Below are 17754 nucleotides of genomic sequence, written 5' to 3'. Positions count from 1 at the left end.
CTAGTAATGGCCGATACCTTTTTCGGATCCATTTGCAATCCAGAGCCTGCCATAAAATACCGAAGGAAAGGGAGCTGCTTGACCTCGAAGATACACTTTTCTAATTTGCAATAAAGTTGATGGATTCGCAGACGAGATAAGACCTCTTTAGCGTGAGAGCGATGAGAAGGGATGTCCCGAGAGAAAATCAGAATGTCGTCCAAGTTGACAACGACAAAGTGATATAGAAGATCCTGAAAGACCTCATTAACGAAAGATTGGAAGACTGCAGGAGCGTTGCTAAGCCCGAAGGGCATGACAAGATATTCAAAGTGTCCGTCCCACGTGTTAAACCCTGTCTTCCACTCGTCTCCTTGACAAATTCGTACAAGATTATATGCCCCTCGGAGGTCCAGTTTGGTGAAGACTTGCGCTCCGCTGATCCTGTCAAAAAGATCGGTAATAAGGGGTAAAGGATAGCGGTTTTTGATGGTAATCTTGTTTAATTTTCGGTAGTCGATGCTGGGGCGTAGAGACCCGTCTTTCTTCTTAACGAAGAAGAACCCTGCACCGGCAGGAGAAGATGATTTCCTGATGAATCCACGGGATAAGTTCTCGGATATATTGTGACATGGCCTGAGTCTCCGGCAAGGATAAGTCCGGCCACGTGGAATCTGCTTACTCGGGATTAAATTATTCGGGCAGTCCCAAGGGCGATGGGGCGGAAGAATCTCCGATCTCTGCTTGGAAAATACATCCTTGAAGGCATGGTAGGCTGAGGGTAGAGTAATCTTATCAGAATTGGTATGAGTAAGACAAACTCGTGGACGAGGTGAGAGGATGCACTGGTTATGGCATTGTGGGCCCCAGGAGATAAGTTCGGCACGAGACCAGTCCAATTGCGGGGAATGGGCTCGAAGCCAAGGAAGACCCAGAATAAGCGTATTGACAGATTGAGGTAGCACTAGGAATTGCTGCCGAATTCTCATTACGCTCCCATAAAGGTGAAGCCCAGGCCAAGGCATGTCTGCTGAGCAGGGAGATCATGAAGGCTACCTTTGTACGTTCGGAGGAGAAGGCTGAGGAGTTGCACTCGAAGTGGATGGCGCACTGGTTGAGGAACCCTCTGCATCTTTTTGGGTCTCCGTCGAATTTCTCCAGAGGAGGAATCCGGAGCCTGGAAGGAGGAACCACCGTAGCCGCAACGGAGAGAGAGGGAGCTGCTTGAGTAGTAGGGGGGTTCCGTCGGAGGCGTTAAGACCCCTTGCAAGGAATCTAGTCGAGAGACCACTCCTCGGACACACTGGAGTAAATGAGCCTGATCCGCCTCCTGCTGTTCAACTCGGCAAACAAGATGGAGAAGAAGCTCCCTAGCAGAAGGCTCACCTGTTCCATCTGACATCACGGCCAGAGTATACTGTCACGGAACTAAGGGTACGTAGCTTACTGGTTTAAACACTACTCACCAAAGAGGTGCAGAGTCTAACATTCCCCCGCAAGGGAGTATGGACTTTGCTCCGGGAGACACGCAGGTCGCGGTCCTCAGAGGGAGTAACCAGTGAAGCGATATGATGGAAGGAGTCAGGCGGTCCGAGTCAAGCCGTGCAATCAGGAGGTACCAATAGGGAAGTCCGTAAGCGTTGTAAATAAACTAGCCCGGTCAGGTATCAGGAGCACTGGAGATAGGAGGGAGGTCAAACGTAGCCAGGTCAATACACGTGGAACACTGGAAACAGGAATAGTCAGGATCGATAGCCAGGTCATACACCGGGAGACACAATGACTCAGAAGCTCTGGAGTGCTGGAGATTAGTGGACCTAATACTCTGGCACCCACTAGGTGCCAGAGCCAGCTATTTGTAGTGTAAGTGGGCTGGGCTACATATTGGCGGTGGCGACGCTGATCACCACCGCTGGAGTCTGCAAGTAGCGTCCCGCTAGGCAACGGGACGCGCCGCCGACAGGGATCTGGTTGCCTAGGCGCTGGTCAGCGGAAACAAGCGTCCGTCCCTGTGCGAAGGACACATCACGGGGACGGCGCCTGACAGCTAGTTTGTAATTGCCTGTTAAACTTACCACTGGCACATTGATGTGAACACAAGGCAAGGTAACATAAGGTAGCTTAAATAAAGAATTTCTATACAAAGCATTCCTGCATAACATTTGCACTCCTCTGGTGTAGAAAATTATATGTTTCGGCAATCTGTCTGGGCTACCGCGGAGCCGGAATACTTTGAGAAACATAACAACTGGGCCAAACAGGGTGACACCATCTCAGGCTTTGCTTCATAGTTTGCTTAAGTATGGGAAAGTATGGGAAAACATGGGCAGACACCTGCAGCCAGGCTCGAGTGCTTTGCCCGTCAGTCTTCCTTCACTTCTGCTGGGGAGGCGCAGGCTCCACCAACTAGCTCTAAATCTACTTCTGATACCAATCAGCAAGATCAAATTTATAGGTGTTATCCGCTATTACAGCCTCGGAAAAAAGGGTCACTGATAAGATTGTTGAAGTACAAGCTGATATTTCCTTGATGAGGCACGAATTGCAAAAAATACGAGAAATGGTTGGCGAAACAGAAAATCGTATCTCTACTTTAGAAAATGCATCTGCACCGGTGAAAGAGGAGTTGCAGAGTCTTGCTACACAAGTTTCCCAGTGTAAAACCAAATTGGTGGATTTGGAGGGCCGCCTGAGATGAAGTAATCTCCGTTTTGTGGGTCTGCCAGAACGTGCAGCAGGTTTAGCTCCGGAACAATTTTTGAAAATATGGCTGATTGAGCGGTTTGGAAGAGAAGCCTTTTCACCCCAATTTGCAGTGGAGAGAGTGCATCGCTTACCACCCCAAGCTCCTCCACCTGGGGCGCCATCAAGGACCTTTATAGCAAAACTTCTTCATTTCAGGGATAGAGATGCAGTCCTCCTCGGATTGATTCATCAGAAAGGCCCTCTGAAATTTGACAACACCAACATCTCAGTGTTTCCAGACTTTGCGTTAGATGTCCAGAAATCCAGAGCTCAATTCACTTCAGTTAAACAAAAATTAAGAGAAATAAACCTGCCATATTCTATGATGTTCCCGGCTAGGCTTCGGGTGGAAGTCCAGGGCCCGGCGTCAATTCTCCACACCACAGGAGGCAATGGCGTGGCTGGGCAGACATACAAGAGGGAGAGAAAGAAATGTGCCTTAAATGTTTGTATTGAAATTCGAGGTTTTGCCTTGCAGGTCTGGCGGCGGGGAACCAGTTGCTATATTATTCATAGGAGGGTTCATGCTAGATATACCTAGGATTGTACAGCTCCCTCGTTTCATAGTTCCTTCAAAGGGATTTTTCATAATTTCTCAGTTATAGAGCAATATTGTTTAAAGGGTTCGTTTAGGGTTTAAGTATACCTTAGTTAGAGTAATGGGGGTATACCGGGTGAAGGTTGGGTTGTTAAATGGTACTTCGTTTCTAACCTTTATTCTCCTATCATGTACAATGTTGCATTTGGAAAGTACTCAACTTTTTCTTGTGTTTTTGTTCTTTGCATGGTTTTCACCACAATACCTTTATATTTGCCTATGACTCAGGTAGTAGATCATTCTTCAATGTGCACGGAGCAGGTCTCCAAACTCTTCTCTTCAGAATTTTGCTCCTTCCTCCTGTTGTATATTCGATGTTTTCCAATGTGGTATGACTCTGCAAGGCTGTAAGTGGGGGCTCTGTTTACTAGCGTGGAATATCAGGGGCTGAATGAAAAGATTAAACACTCCCTTTTGTTATCCCAGCTTCGAAAATATAATGTAGATATAGCATGTTTGGTTGTGAGACATCTCTACGGTAGTAAAGTTTTAGCTTTAAGGCGTCAGTGGGTGGGATGGGCATATCATTCTGCGCATACTGCTAACTCCAGGAGTTTTTATCTTAGTCAGGAAATCTTTAACATTTACAATAGTACATTTGGAAATTGATCCTTATGGCAGATATGTGTTCCTTAGGGAAGTTACTAACTTTTCTCCACATGTCATCCTGGCAATTTATATTCCGCCACCATACAACAGTGAAGTTTTGTGTAAAGCTTTCTAATTCATGGCTTGATCCCCGGCCACCGTAGTGGTGTGTCTGGGAGATTTTAAAAATGTCCTTCATACTGGATTAGATAGATGGAGAGAGTCAAATATACCCCTTCATGGTGGTCCCACCCCTTTCTCTCGCTTAGTGGAAGAGATGGGCCTGGTTGATGTGTGGAGCTGTAGAAATCCTGACAAACAACAATTCTCATGTCACTCTGCCAGTTATCATACTTTGTCCAGAATAGATTTGATTTTACCCTCCCTATCATTATCTCCATATGTTACATCTATTGAATATTTGTCCAGGTTTATTTCCGATCATTCTCCAGTCCTTGTGTGTACCGACCTGACAAAGGATTGAGGAGTGAGATTTTGGAAGCTAAACCCACTCTGGTTGGATACTGGGATGAGCCTTACCGTTCTTTGGGAAGGATATTTTGCTGATAAGATGCCATCATCTACGGATGTTCTTTGGAATACATTTAAGGCCTTCTTGAGGGGAACCCTGATTAAAAATATTTCTGACATTAAGAACAACATTGCAGGGATTTGGAGTGTTTATACATTAGCTCTCGTACACTTGAAGATCATCTCCAATGGTTGAAGGCTCAGGTAGAATGGAGGGATTATCTCTTTGACAAGTCAAAATGTCGCCTTCTATTCTCACAGCGGCATCAATACTCAGAAGCGGAAATGGGTGGAAGCTACTTAGCATGCCTTGCAAGGGAACAACAGTCCAGTAGAATTATCCCGGGGGAGGGGGGGGGTGAAATTGTTGATACATTTTTCCAATATTATAAGGAGGTTTATACCTCTAGGGTACAGTACTCGCACACTCAATTAACTGAATATTTAGACTCCATTAAATTCCTGTGTCTCTTTCAGGATTCGGCTTCCCTTTTTAAAATGCGCCTCTCACAGTTGAGAAAATAGATGGTGCCATAACCTTGTTCCCTAACCATAAGGCTCAGGAAATTGATGGCCTCTCTATAGAGATATATAAGAAATTTAAAAACTTCTTTGTTCCGCAATTAGGTGTGTAATGGTTTCTTTAACCTGGGTTCATTACCACCAATGTCAGAGGCACTGATAATGGTCTTGCCGAAGCCAGGTAAAGATCCTCTATATCCCGAGTCATATAGACCCGTATCCCTCCTCTGTACTGATGTTAAAATATTGGCTAAGATTCTTGCCTCCAAGCTAAATTTGGTTATTTCTGAGATAGTTCACCCAGATCAAACGGGATTGATGCCTGGTAAGTCTACCATTTCAAATCTAAGACGTCTCTATACTCACATCCAGTTGCCCCATTTGGCTGAGGCGGGGGCGATGGTGGTGTCTCTGGATGATGCCAGGGCCTTCGAAATCGGTCGGGTGGGAGTACCTATGGGAAGTGCGGCGTAGATTTGGGCTAGGGGTAGAGTTTATTAAATGGATTAGGCTACTATATTCTGAGCCAGCGGCAAGAGTTTCAGTAAATGGCCACACATCCCCTTCTTTTGGTCTGGGGCGAGGGACCAGACAAGTCTACCGCTTGTTTTCAGTTTTTTTTGCATTGGCCATAGAGCCCCTTGCCTGATTAGAGATTATCCTCAAATTGTTGGGTTCCCAGTGCCGAAAGCACTAAATTCTATAGCTCTCTACACTGACAACATGTTACTGTTCCTGTCCGATTCTGATGACTCTCTTGACTGCCTTTTAGAGGTGGTTAATAACTTATTTTTCGGGTTTACTGATTAACTGGGACAAATCTTATATATTTCCGCTCCATGGTGTGCTCCCTTCATAGGACAGGATTAAACACTCCCTTAAATTGACTAAATGTTTTAAGTATCTGGGGGTTTGGATATCCAGATTGGCCATCGAGTTTGTATCTCAACATTAACCAGATTATAGAATATTTTAAAATAAAATCTCATACGTGGAAGAGACTTCCGCTTACAGTTATGGGCAGGATAACTATTTAAAATGGTTGTACAGCCCAAATTCTTATACATTGTCCAACATTCTCCAGTATACCTCCCGCAGGCATTATTTTATAGAATAGATAAGCGCATTCCTTCATTTGTGTGGGGTGAGTTTCCGATTGACTACATTATGTAGATCTAAGACCGATGGAGGGCTAGCTTTCCCATATTTGCGCATATACTACTACGTGGCACAGCTTACACATTTGGTTAGCTGGGTTGGAAACCAAATTTCTGTAATTTGTTGGGTTTTCTGGGGGAGCAGGCTGAGGCATGTGCCTCCGGTGGTGTGCTCGTTACCCCTGGGGATATTACTTATGGGGAAATGTCTGAGTAAGGTGGTCTCAATAATTAAACATTTGTGGAAATTTGGCATATTTCACAGAATATACTGGAAAGCCAAGGCTATGATCCTTCTATCCCTCTGGCAAAATCCCTCCTTCCCGGAACTCAATAAGTTACGAGAGTACAATATTTGGCGGATATATGGTATTGTTAATATTGGACAGTTGTATCAGTCTGGTTCGTTAAAAACCCTGGCACAATTATTGCAGGAAAAGGGGATACCCAATTCTGCATTTTACTGTTATCTCCAGCTAAGACATTCTCTAAACACAGTTTCCTGCCTCCCCTCCATTAATTCAGCCATCTCTCCTGCAAAGTGTGGGTACGAGTACAACTATATCCCAGCTTTATTCAAACATTAACGATTTGCTTGCTCCTAATGACTTAGACTCATTGAAAGCCAAATGGCAGGTGGATCTGGGTCCTCTATTGGATGAGAAGTGGACTCACATGCTTAAGTGCCTCCGTAATGCTGCTTCCTGCCTATGGTACTGTAACGATCTGCTTACAGCTTACTGCTTTGACTGGCAGCTCCTACATCCTGGACTTTTGAACTTTATTATTTGTTCTTTTTGTGTGTTGCAGCAGTACCTTCATTCACCAGAGGTGCTGCTATTGTGCCCTACTTGTTTGTATCAGGGGTTAACCTGCCCTGTAATTATTCCTTGCACCTGGGTGTGTCCCTTCTTAAACCTGTCACTCCCAGCATACATGGCTGGTTATTGTTGTCCCATCCTGTGATGTCATATCCTTGTTGCAACCTGTGGATTCTTCCTCCTGCCTTGCTCCTCTGGTTCATGCCTGCTTGGAACCTGTTCATACTTTCTGCTTCCCTGCATTAGCTGCTTACCTGCTGGTTTCTGAACATTCGTATCATTTCCTGCATCAGCTTGCACCTGGTATTTACTACTGCTCTCAATTACCTGCTATTTATACTTTTCTGCAAATAAACAGAGTGTTTTCACCATATTCGTGACTCCTAGCTGTACTCCTGTTTGTGACCGTGACAGGTACCAGCAAATACATTTATGTGTGCTCCACAGGGTATACCTTACACCAATGGGTTTGCATCGTATGGGCCGGAGAAGCGATTCGTCTTGTCCTTGTAGCTTTTCAACTCCTGATTTATGGCATATGTTATGGGGTTGCCCGGTTGTAAATATTTTCTGGACGGAAGTCTGGAAGTGTGTTCTTAATACTGTTCCCTTGGCTCCCCCCATAAATCCCAAATGTTGTCTATATGGAATCTCGTTAGAAGACTTAATTAATAAACATGCAGCTGCTTATATTTTCAATCTAATGACAGTTGCCAAGGTGGTGATTTCTAGAACATGGTTGGCACCCGACCCACCTGATTTCCATAAGTGGAGAGCGTTGGTTAATACTACTGTACAGTACGAAAGATATGTATATACTAGTGGAAATGCTAAATCTAAATATCATAAAATATGGTCTAGGTGGCATACATCTAGATACCAAGTTTGGTATCCTTTGGCAACGACTTGGTGTCCTTTGATTGGGTGGGGTACGGGTTTCCGATGCATATGATACCGACACAGAGGACACCTACAATTAAAAAAAAATAAAAAAAAAAATGATTGAATGAAAAAACGACAAGTAGAATGACAGACTTACCTGAAAAACGACTGTGCAGATCTCCGATGCCAGCTCCTCCTTCCGACTGTCCAGGTCTCCGGCACCACTGTGTGACGTCAGAGCGCACTTCAAGCCTTTCAATTTAAAATGGCATTGTCGGGACCCTGTTAAAACAGTGTCCCTGCGGGGTCCAGACATTGCCGTTTTAAATTGAAAAGCTTGAAGGGCGCACTGACATCACACAGTGGTGCCGGAGACCTGGACAGTCTGAAGGAGGTGCTGTCATCCTTTTGCTGGCATCGGAGTTCTGCACAGTCGTTTTTCAGGTAAGTCTGTCATTCTACCTGTCGTTTTTTCATTCAATCATTTTTTTATTGTAGGTGTCCTCTGTGTCTGTGCTATCGTAATTGTTGAAAAGATTACCACCGCTTTGATTAATATATGTGCTGGGGATGGGGGAGAGAGAATTCCTTCGGGAGTAAAGGTTGACATTTTATAGTGTTCAGATGGTAGAGCATTTTCTGCTACATCTGTTTCTACTAATAAAGAGTTATAAGTGGTGCAATGCATAATATTATTCTTCTGAATTGCTGTTTCTTATATCTGGAGGGATGTAAAAAAAGAATTTTCTAATATCACTGTATTCATTGCTCCATAAGCTGCTGTTCATGAATAGACCAATTGTATTTGAGAAACACTCCATATCCATCTGTTGTATATGTATAATTGTTTTTTGAATGGTCTTTTCATTGTTTTGTATGTGTTTGACAACAAAAAAAAAAATGTTGTGTTTCCCACACTAGGAAGGATTCAAAATAAACTGTTGATGTTAGATAGTTGTCGATGGAACGGAAAAAATAGCTTCTGTCAAGACGGCTGCTGGAAACCAGCTCCACCAAGACCTAACCAGCACTGTACATTTACTTTCAAACTTCTCCTGGTCGTCAGCAAGGTAATGATCATTACAAGTTCTGGCAGTAGTGACTGGATATTCGCTCTTTTAGCAGTGCTCAGCAGGGAGGGTTTCAGGGGAAATAAGGTCCCATACTGGCATTCTCTTTTAACTCAGGGGTGGTGGTTAAATGTTGTAGAGATAAAACAATCAAGAAACACAAAACTAAAAATAATCAGTTTTTGTTTTTTTTTGTTAAAGAACTGGGTAATAGATGCACACACAAAAGATCCATATAAATTAAGTGAGAAAATTTTTTTTAAATGTGTGTGTGTGTGTGTATATATAATATATATATATATATATATATATATATATATATATATATATATATATATATATATATATATATATATATATTCTACTATATAAATGCCTAGTGGCGTGTGTGGGGAAAAAAAAAAACAAGCTGCAGTGCCACCTGCTGGGCAGAGTTATACACTGACCTATATTTCTTGAAGGAGAAGTGACAGTTGGGAGTGGTTGGTGGTTGCCGGGGGTGACAGTGTGGAGTTTTTAACACCTTAAGTAGCTTGATGAAGGATGTGGCGATGAAGATGAAGGATGAAGTGATGGAGAAAAATGATGAGGGGGTGACATGTGGACAAAACCACGTTAAAAAAGGGCGCTTGCGTCGGGAAGTAACGCTCTTCCCCTGAGGAGGCCTGGGCTAGGCCCAAATGCATGACAAGAACCTTTCTAACACCTTAAGTAGCTTGATTTGACTAGAATGCATGAGTATCATGCACGGGTTAATATAATATATATATATATATATATATATATATATATATATATATATATATATATATATATATATATAGAAATTGGGAGCAGGAGATACCTGGATGCTGAAATCTGACCTGTCCTACATTAATTACATTTAATTGTAAGGCAAAGATATCTTTTATTTTATCAAGTTACTTCATCCAACTGAAATAAGCATAGTCAAAAGTCAATTATTTGCAAGCTAGCAGAGTGAACACTGATATATTTCGTACTGAGAAGTCCATATGAAGAAAGAACTTTCATTAATAAAAGGTCACTCACATAAATCGACAATCAAGCTAAAATAAATAAAAAATAAAAAATAGGAACGTATACCAAATGACCATGATAAAGTTGGCAACTCGTCCAATTAAATGAAGACAAAGGGTATACATAGATCTCAACACTGCAACAAAAAACGCTTATGCTTATAAACATTAATCCCCAATGAAACACAATGCAGTTGTTAGAAATTGATTGAATCTAGAAGATTAAAACAAACACCCAAAATAACATACAGAACCTTGTAAAGGACAGTCTAAGGTGTGTAATTATTTATTAGAATATATATTCTTATATATTTAGTCTCCTGAGAAAAAAGGTTGTAGAAAGAATAGAATATTTGCTAAAAAGTGGTAAAATCGAAGCAAGTGTTTTCCCATTTGAAAGTGTAAGTCCACCTTGTGGGCTTTTTAAACCCACAATTTAAATTTAAAAGCTGGTGAGATACACTCACTAGCAGTGTATTTAACCAGTACCTTTTTGAGCAGATTCTTAACATGTAAGGAAGACAGGCATAATCAAGCTTTTGTCCATGTCTGAATGCCACTGACGCATCACAAACCTAATTATCATCTGGTTTCAAAGAACTAGAACAAATAGGTTTTCATGCCAGTCAGTTCAAGTCAGTGATGCTGGGAAGTGGGGGCCAAGCATACACAGGTTAAATATATGACCCTACGAATCAATAATCTGTTCAAAAAGGTTTTTAGTTAGGTACACCTATATAGTCAAATATATATCTACAAATTTGGGTATACTTTGCAAGTTTCCCACAAAACACGCGAAGAAGAAAAAAAAAGTAAAATAAACCCCATAAAACCTATCTTATGCTTAATCAGTCTCTGCATGACACTAGTCTGTTATGCCAAGATTGTTGAGTACTTTTTTTTTTTTTTCATTAAAGTACTGAAGTCCAGATGCAACATTTTAGAGAATAAAACACATAAAATCTTATTTACTTGCGCACATTTAGTACCAACCTGTTTAATGCTCAGAAGTGATGGCTCCCCAGCAGGCCTCTGTTCCAATCTCAATTTGAGACATTCATGAATTACATTTAATAGAACGCGGCAGAGGACCAAGAAAGCCGGCTCAAACGATGGTAAATCCATGGCTCTCAGCTCTTCTAAAGAGACCAGGTCACATGAGGGTTCAGAGTTATCCATGGAGCTAGAGGATTGCTTCAACAGGTCAGGCAAGTAATCTGAGCATAACATGAGGTCTGGGAATTCTGAAGACTGTACTCACATAGAGACAAAAATATAACATTACAATTAAAACATTTCACTTTTTGTGTATATTAAATACTAGGTGACAATCTTATGTAAAACTTAAACAGTAACAGAGGTTTTAAGCTACAACTATAACTGGGCAGAATAGCAACCCTCACAAATCAAAATGAATAATCTGGTTTCACAAAATGTGGAAAAGACTGAAGCGCCTTGTGCTGTAAATAAAAAACCTCAAGAGTTGCTCTTCCAACATTACATATTTGTTTATCTAATGCAAAAAAAGTACAGACAGTTACTTCTTAATGGTACAAAATGTTATTCCTATTACATTGTTTCCAAGTACAATTTCTGAAAATGGCTCTATGGAAGTACAGTTAAGAAAATACATAATTTTAACAGAAAAATAAAAAATAGGTATGTTGGCTCTACTCCAGTGGGTCATGTGATAGCTGTAATGATCCACTCTCCTGCTAGGGGCCAGTGGTTTTCAAATTCATAGCAACTTTAGCAAGTCTGCATCCCCTATCAGTTTGCCATTCATCCTAATTCAACTTTCCTGCACTTGTTCAGAACATTACTGTTTTGGGGACACACACCAGAAAAGAAGATTCTGGGAGTATAGGAAAGTATCATTTTATTTTTATTTTTTCCCATACTTAATCTAACCCAAAACTTTCATTTTACAGTTATTTTGTAATAACTAGGTATATCAATAGACTTTTAAATTGCAGTTATTCAATTTCATCCAGATTTATCACTTTGGAATCTACTGCAAAGTACTTTGCTTTTGCTCAATTTAATACCACTAGAAAAGAAGTGTGAGGTCATCCCACTTGCAAAACGGACTTGTGTTTTTTTAACATGTGTTTGTACCTTGAAGCGTTACCAACTAATATAATGTGACAAGTCATATGCAAAGCTCATTCATATAATTGTAACCAGTTCCATCTATTGATACTAATGCTCATTTATCAGTTGTTCGTCTAGAACACATATCTAGGTTTAAATGCAGAATTACATCTTTCAGCCAATAAATCCTGAAAATACACAAAAAGTTGTAGTACCATTTGTTTCTCAAGAAATACATTTCTCAAAGTATTTGTATTTCCTATCACGGAGGCACGATGAGTTGAACACTCCACTACAAATATATTTTGATGTACCATATATGCAAGTGCTGATAAATGACAATTTGTTATGTCAAAACATTAAATCCCCAATACACTTCAAAACTTACCTCCAATTTATGGTCAGTTTTTAGCAAGGCTGTACGTGCCCTCTGAAGTGAGCCATGCATTAATTTATGAAGCCTTAAAATCAATTTTCGTAGCCCCATTTGCTTTAATGCTTTGTCCACAAAGGGCCTGTATATTGAGGTCAAACAGTGCCTGATACAACCAGTGTCATGGCAGCAGTCTGGAATTCCCCAGCACGAATCATCCTCAGACACAAACCTGCCCAAGTTTTTTTGGAAGCTGTCACCTTTTATAAAATGACTTTTATATTTGTTGTTCAAGTTATTGTCAATGACCTGTCTAGCATCTAACATATTGTCTTTGTCATCTTTTTCTCCTTCACTTTCTTCTGTACAAGTTCCAGAGCCCTCTGTGCTCATATCTCGTTCTTGTTCCATGTCATTGTCGTCCTCCTCAGGACCATTTGATGGACGAGGTGAAGAAATTTCAAACACTGGCCAGCCAATGTCAGAAAGATCTTTGATGCCTAGCACAGTTCCCATAATCCTGAGCTTGTGATTCAGGTCCTTGGTTATATTAAGCCATAAGCAGAGTGCCTGCACTCGTGCTTGAAAGTCTTTTGCAGCATATTTTTCATAATCTCTCTGGAGAGCCTGCAAAGATGGGTAAAGTGCCTCAATGTACTCCAGCAGTTCCATAATCTGTTTTACCTGCTCAAAAGAGATTCGCTGCTTCTGAATATGGTCGTGATAGCTTAAGTGACCATCTGCAATAGCTTCATGAGAACCCATAAACTGACCCTCTGAAAAAGTCCCATTGAGCGTGCCCCCATTGCTGACAAAAGACAACCTTCCATAGTTTACCTTAAAAGTTAGAATTTCATTGATTATATCAGGTATAGCCTGTCGAGCTGTATAAAGGTACAAGTCTTGGTCATTAATACTGCGGCCAGCATGCCAAGCTTGTAACTCCAGCCAGAACAGCTCATTAGATCGATTAAACCACATAGCAGATGTGTTGTCCTGACCTCTTTGTTCCCTTTCCTTTTTTTTGGAAACTGATGTAAGCTTAAGCAAAAGACGTAGAGTCTCAAAAAACTTCAAGCGGTCAGCCGGGCAGTCTGTTCTTGAGGTCTGTCGGGTGGTCCTGGCAAATCCTGAAACAGGCACAGACACTGGTAACTTGGCACTGCTGCAGCCAAGGCTGAGGTAAGGCTTATTAAGATCAACATCTGGTATGGATTTTTTTGGCAACGATCCGCAGCCTGGATCCAGCATAAATGAACATTGCACATTTTTCTTTCTATCTCTCTCGGTTGTCCTGAGCGTTTCTCTGTTCTTTTTCCCTTGCCGATAGCTGTGGTCCTCCACATTTTCAATGTTTTTACCAGTTTCTTTCTGAGGTGCCCGATTTGGTATGCTCATCTTTTCTGAAATGTAAAGGAAGGAAACAATTTACAGCAGTTGTCAATCTAGATACTTCTACTGGAGTGGAATGTCTTATACCTCAACATGTTACCCAGAAAGTTTTAACAAGCAAAAAAAAGAAGAAAAAAAAGGAAATAATTTCTGCTGTTCATTATTGTCAGATATGCAGATATGATTACCAAGTGTCTTCTCTACAGTCACTGTGATGAACACTACTAAACAATTTAATTAAGAAGGGATGGCATTGTGGGGGAGACGTAACTAAAATGTAAATGAATATACTGTATTTTAGACATTATGATTCAAACTACAGAAAAAAAAAACCTTATCCAGAAAATTCAATATTTTCTGGATAACATGCAGACATCCTAAAGTCCATTTAAAAGTCCTCTACAGACATGCAAAAGATGGAGATTTAGGCCTTCACTGCCTACATAAATACTACCTGGCATCCCACCTCACACAGGTGGTCTTAGCATGTGCTCACGCCGGCTCCAGACTCTGGGTCGACATAGAAGGCCACCTCCTACACATGTACTCCCCCTTACTCCCTGTACTAGATGGACCGTAAGGACCGGCCCCAGGGAACCCACGTCCCTTGGTTTCTCACAGTCGAACTAGGCGTATTGCATCCGCATGTTTGACTTAAATAAAGACCAGCATCTAATGTCTTCACTATGGAACAACCCTGATTTTTCCCTGGGACTCGGTCCAAAAGTCTTCCAAAGATGGAGCTCCTGTAACCTTAAATTCTTGTGGATGGTAGCGAGTTGTACTTTGGAGCAATTGTAATGAATATTATTTTTATGAAAAAGAGTAATAGATATTTTAAACTAGTGTTCGGCAGACTAAATTGAGACTAAACCATTAATAAGCAGTGCACACTAGATGAGTATGTCATTTTATGCAGAATACATGCATTTTCATACTGTGCACATGCACCAAAATGCATATGGATACATCCCTATGTTGCTTTTTGTTACTTGCTGACTTGCATCTCGTTATACATTGAGGGACAGGACAAAATAGGGGCAGACAAGCATAGGGCACGTTCACCTTACCGCAACATAACCAGACTTGGATGCATCTGCAGATATACCTTTTAGGATGCATAATCTCTTGCGGGTACAACAATACACCTGACGTTGAGCACTATTTGCAACACTACCTAGCAGCTTCTGACTGACCACTTGCATACTAACCACTACAGTTTATAGTACTAAAATAAATAGTGTCAAGGCTATATCAAGAAAGCAATCTATTCACATTACTTAAAAGACATTTCCATTTAGACTACTGCAGAAATGAAGATACATATTTGATATTTAAAAGGAAAAAGCACATCTATAGGTATGAGTTTCAGAGATATCATAAAGTTGTGTTTTAAAAGTTAAGTGTTACTTAAAGCAATAGTACTGAAAAATTTTCTCAGTACACATCAACATTTTGTTTTGATTTACTGCCAGGAATATAGGGGAATTGATCACCAATTTGCCCAATCTGATAAATTCACGGCGTCTCTGAAAGCATATACACAAATCATGCATTGCTGGTGCTCCGTGAGGACAGTGATGCAAACCACTGACCTAGAGTTACTTATTGTTTTCAAACTTTTATCTTAAAAGTAAATAAATAAGAAACTTTGCTGATATTGTCAATGAAAATGTTGAGTCGATCAGTTATTATCTTTACTTTACAGGACAAGGTGACTCATTTTCTAAGCTTTAATTCCCCACACAGTTGGATTTTTTTTTCCCAAGACCCTTCTTCTGCTTAAGCTTACCACACTTTACAAATTATTTTTAATATCTTTACACAGAATGTGAACCTAAACAAACTACTCTATTGAATATCAGAACAACTTCACAGAATTAAACAAGCACAAGCTCTTGTTATACATTTTACAGTTCCCTTACTGTGACAGGATGGACCGCCTTTGCCACCCGTCTGTTGTTGCTGGGAACCGGCTGGGCTTACTTTGCCACTGTCCCCTCTCATTATTTCGAATACGCCCCTGCTGCCGCAGTAGGTGTAGCCTGCTGCCAACACTGGGCTCCTTTATGGCGCCCAGAACCACGTTCCTTCTGGGTAACTGTCACTACTGAGGTACCCCCTTGCTGGTGTACCTGGCCTGGATCTCCAGACCTCTTACTATGGATCAGGGTTGCTGTGAATGGATCCTCCCTGGCCTATCACACTGACCAGAGCTGCAAGGTGGTATCAGAAAAGCTGTGTCCAACCTCAGAAACAGCCGAGAACGGATTAGATTTAGGGTCTAATCTGCAAGTCACAGGATTATAGCAATATTGAAGAAGTTGTCAAACAGGGTCTTGAAGCAAGTGATGTTTATTTGCTCTTACACTGGTTGAAGGTACCAGATGATCAGGTCAGATGGAACATCAGAATGATACATTTCAGTGTACAAGACAGTGCTTTTTATACTGATTTGGACACAGGCTATTTTTAGTATCAGGATGCAATGTATTTACACAAACATGGATTTACATGCAATGCAAAGCTAACAATATTTACGCTTATCTGTGAAATTCTAGAAACGCTGTGATATCCTTCATCTTGTTTATAGACACAGGAAATCTAGCAAGTCAAAGGTTTTTTTTCCGCGCCGCAGAAAAACTAGTACAGTTAATATGGTAATATGTAGCTGGATTTCAGCTCGCGGCGCAAGGAGCTGCGAGCTGAAATCCAGCGAGTAAATCATCATATTAACTATTTTTCCACGCACGATTACTGTAATAACGGTAATCGTGCGCGGACCGCGAGATTTTCTGCGTTTTTGCCGAGAATTGAATATGCCCCAAAAGGTATAATTCACATGAATACTTTCTTCAGACAGTCGTAGAATACACATTCCCAAAGAAAGGTACAAACCCCAAAGAAGTCATTTCCCCACATCACGATACACAAAAAGACTTTCTAAACAAAGGCTCATTGTATCAGATATATACATCAGAAATATGGCATTTCCTTTAGCAAGGTTAAAACAGAAAAAGCTAATTTTCTACCCTGATCTCAGAAATAACGATTTCCTATATCAAAATATGAAAAATATGTGCATTGGCAATGATATAAATAAGCGCCCTGCGCTATTTCCTTAAAATAAATTTATACTATAAGTTATTTCTAAGTGATCCAATCACACTTACATATACACTAAACATATGTATATCTCAATGACTACAGGCTTCTAATGGATTATAATCTGACATCTTATATAACAATGTGTATTTACTAAATGTCTAAGCATGTAGACATTTGTAGAGTAAGGAACATGAATTGCAAAGAGAAACGCAAGCTCCTGTACACATCCAGTGAAAACAAAAGTACATGACAAAGCTAAGGTTTTTGTCAAAAGTATTTGTTTGTATATCTAAAAAATAAAAAAGGACAATAAAGTATTTTTTTCTGGTAATACCAACATTCTTAAAAGTTTCATTAGCAAAGTTTAAATTGTAATGCTTTCTTCCTCAATGTTATCCAATTCTATCTACATTTTAATAATAATGTCTCATAAAATTTCAGATATTCAATATATTACGTTCATCCACGTTATCAGTAAAATGTAACAGGCTTCCCTTTATAATGCACCTTTGCATGGAAAAAATAAAAATGAGAGAAGAGAGATCTACCGAATTAAAGCACATAGACTGGAAAAAGCATACCACCGAGGATTCTCAGTTAGGGGAAAAATTGTTCAGAAAGGAAATTTATTCTAAAAGACTACACGCTGTGAAGTTTAAAACATCACTATCTCAGCAGTATTGTGGAAATTTCACACCTAACGATTTGTAATTATGCCTAAATCTACACAGATAGTAATCTTGTTATATTAACACTACATAATGCCCTTTTTTCTATGATAAACTTTATTTAAAAAAATGAACAAACAAAAACCACTATGCAAAATTAAGCTGGCAGCACAAATGAATTTATAATGT

At 40.5% G+C, this 17754-nt stretch overlaps 1 protein-coding gene across 5 annotated transcripts in view; it reads right to left on the bottom strand.

Annotated features, from left to right (window-relative positions):
• The window catches only part of MAP3K4 (mitogen-activated protein kinase kinase kinase 4), a 93462-nt gene that overhangs the window by 52091 nt on the left and 23617 nt on the right, over positions 1-17754 (bottom strand). For all 5 annotated transcript variants that reach the window (XM_075203265.1, XM_075203267.1, XM_075203263.1 and 2 more), the window contains exons 3-4: positions 12413-13800; positions 10924-11181 (exon numbers count right to left, since the gene is read on the bottom strand). In XM_075203265.1, the coding sequence (XP_075059366.1) occupies positions 10924-11181; positions 12413-13800 (1646 nt within the window). The remainder of the gene's footprint in view (positions 1-10923; positions 11182-12412; positions 13801-17754) is intronic.

Source organism: Mixophyes fleayi, chromosome 3 (assembly GCF_038048845.1).
Source record: "Mixophyes fleayi isolate aMixFle1 chromosome 3, aMixFle1.hap1, whole genome shotgun sequence".
NCBI lineage: Eukaryota > Metazoa > Chordata > Amphibia > Anura > Limnodynastidae > Mixophyes > Mixophyes fleayi.
Note: the sequence above shows the minus strand (reverse complement) of the source record. Positions and strands in the feature narration are given on the sequence as shown.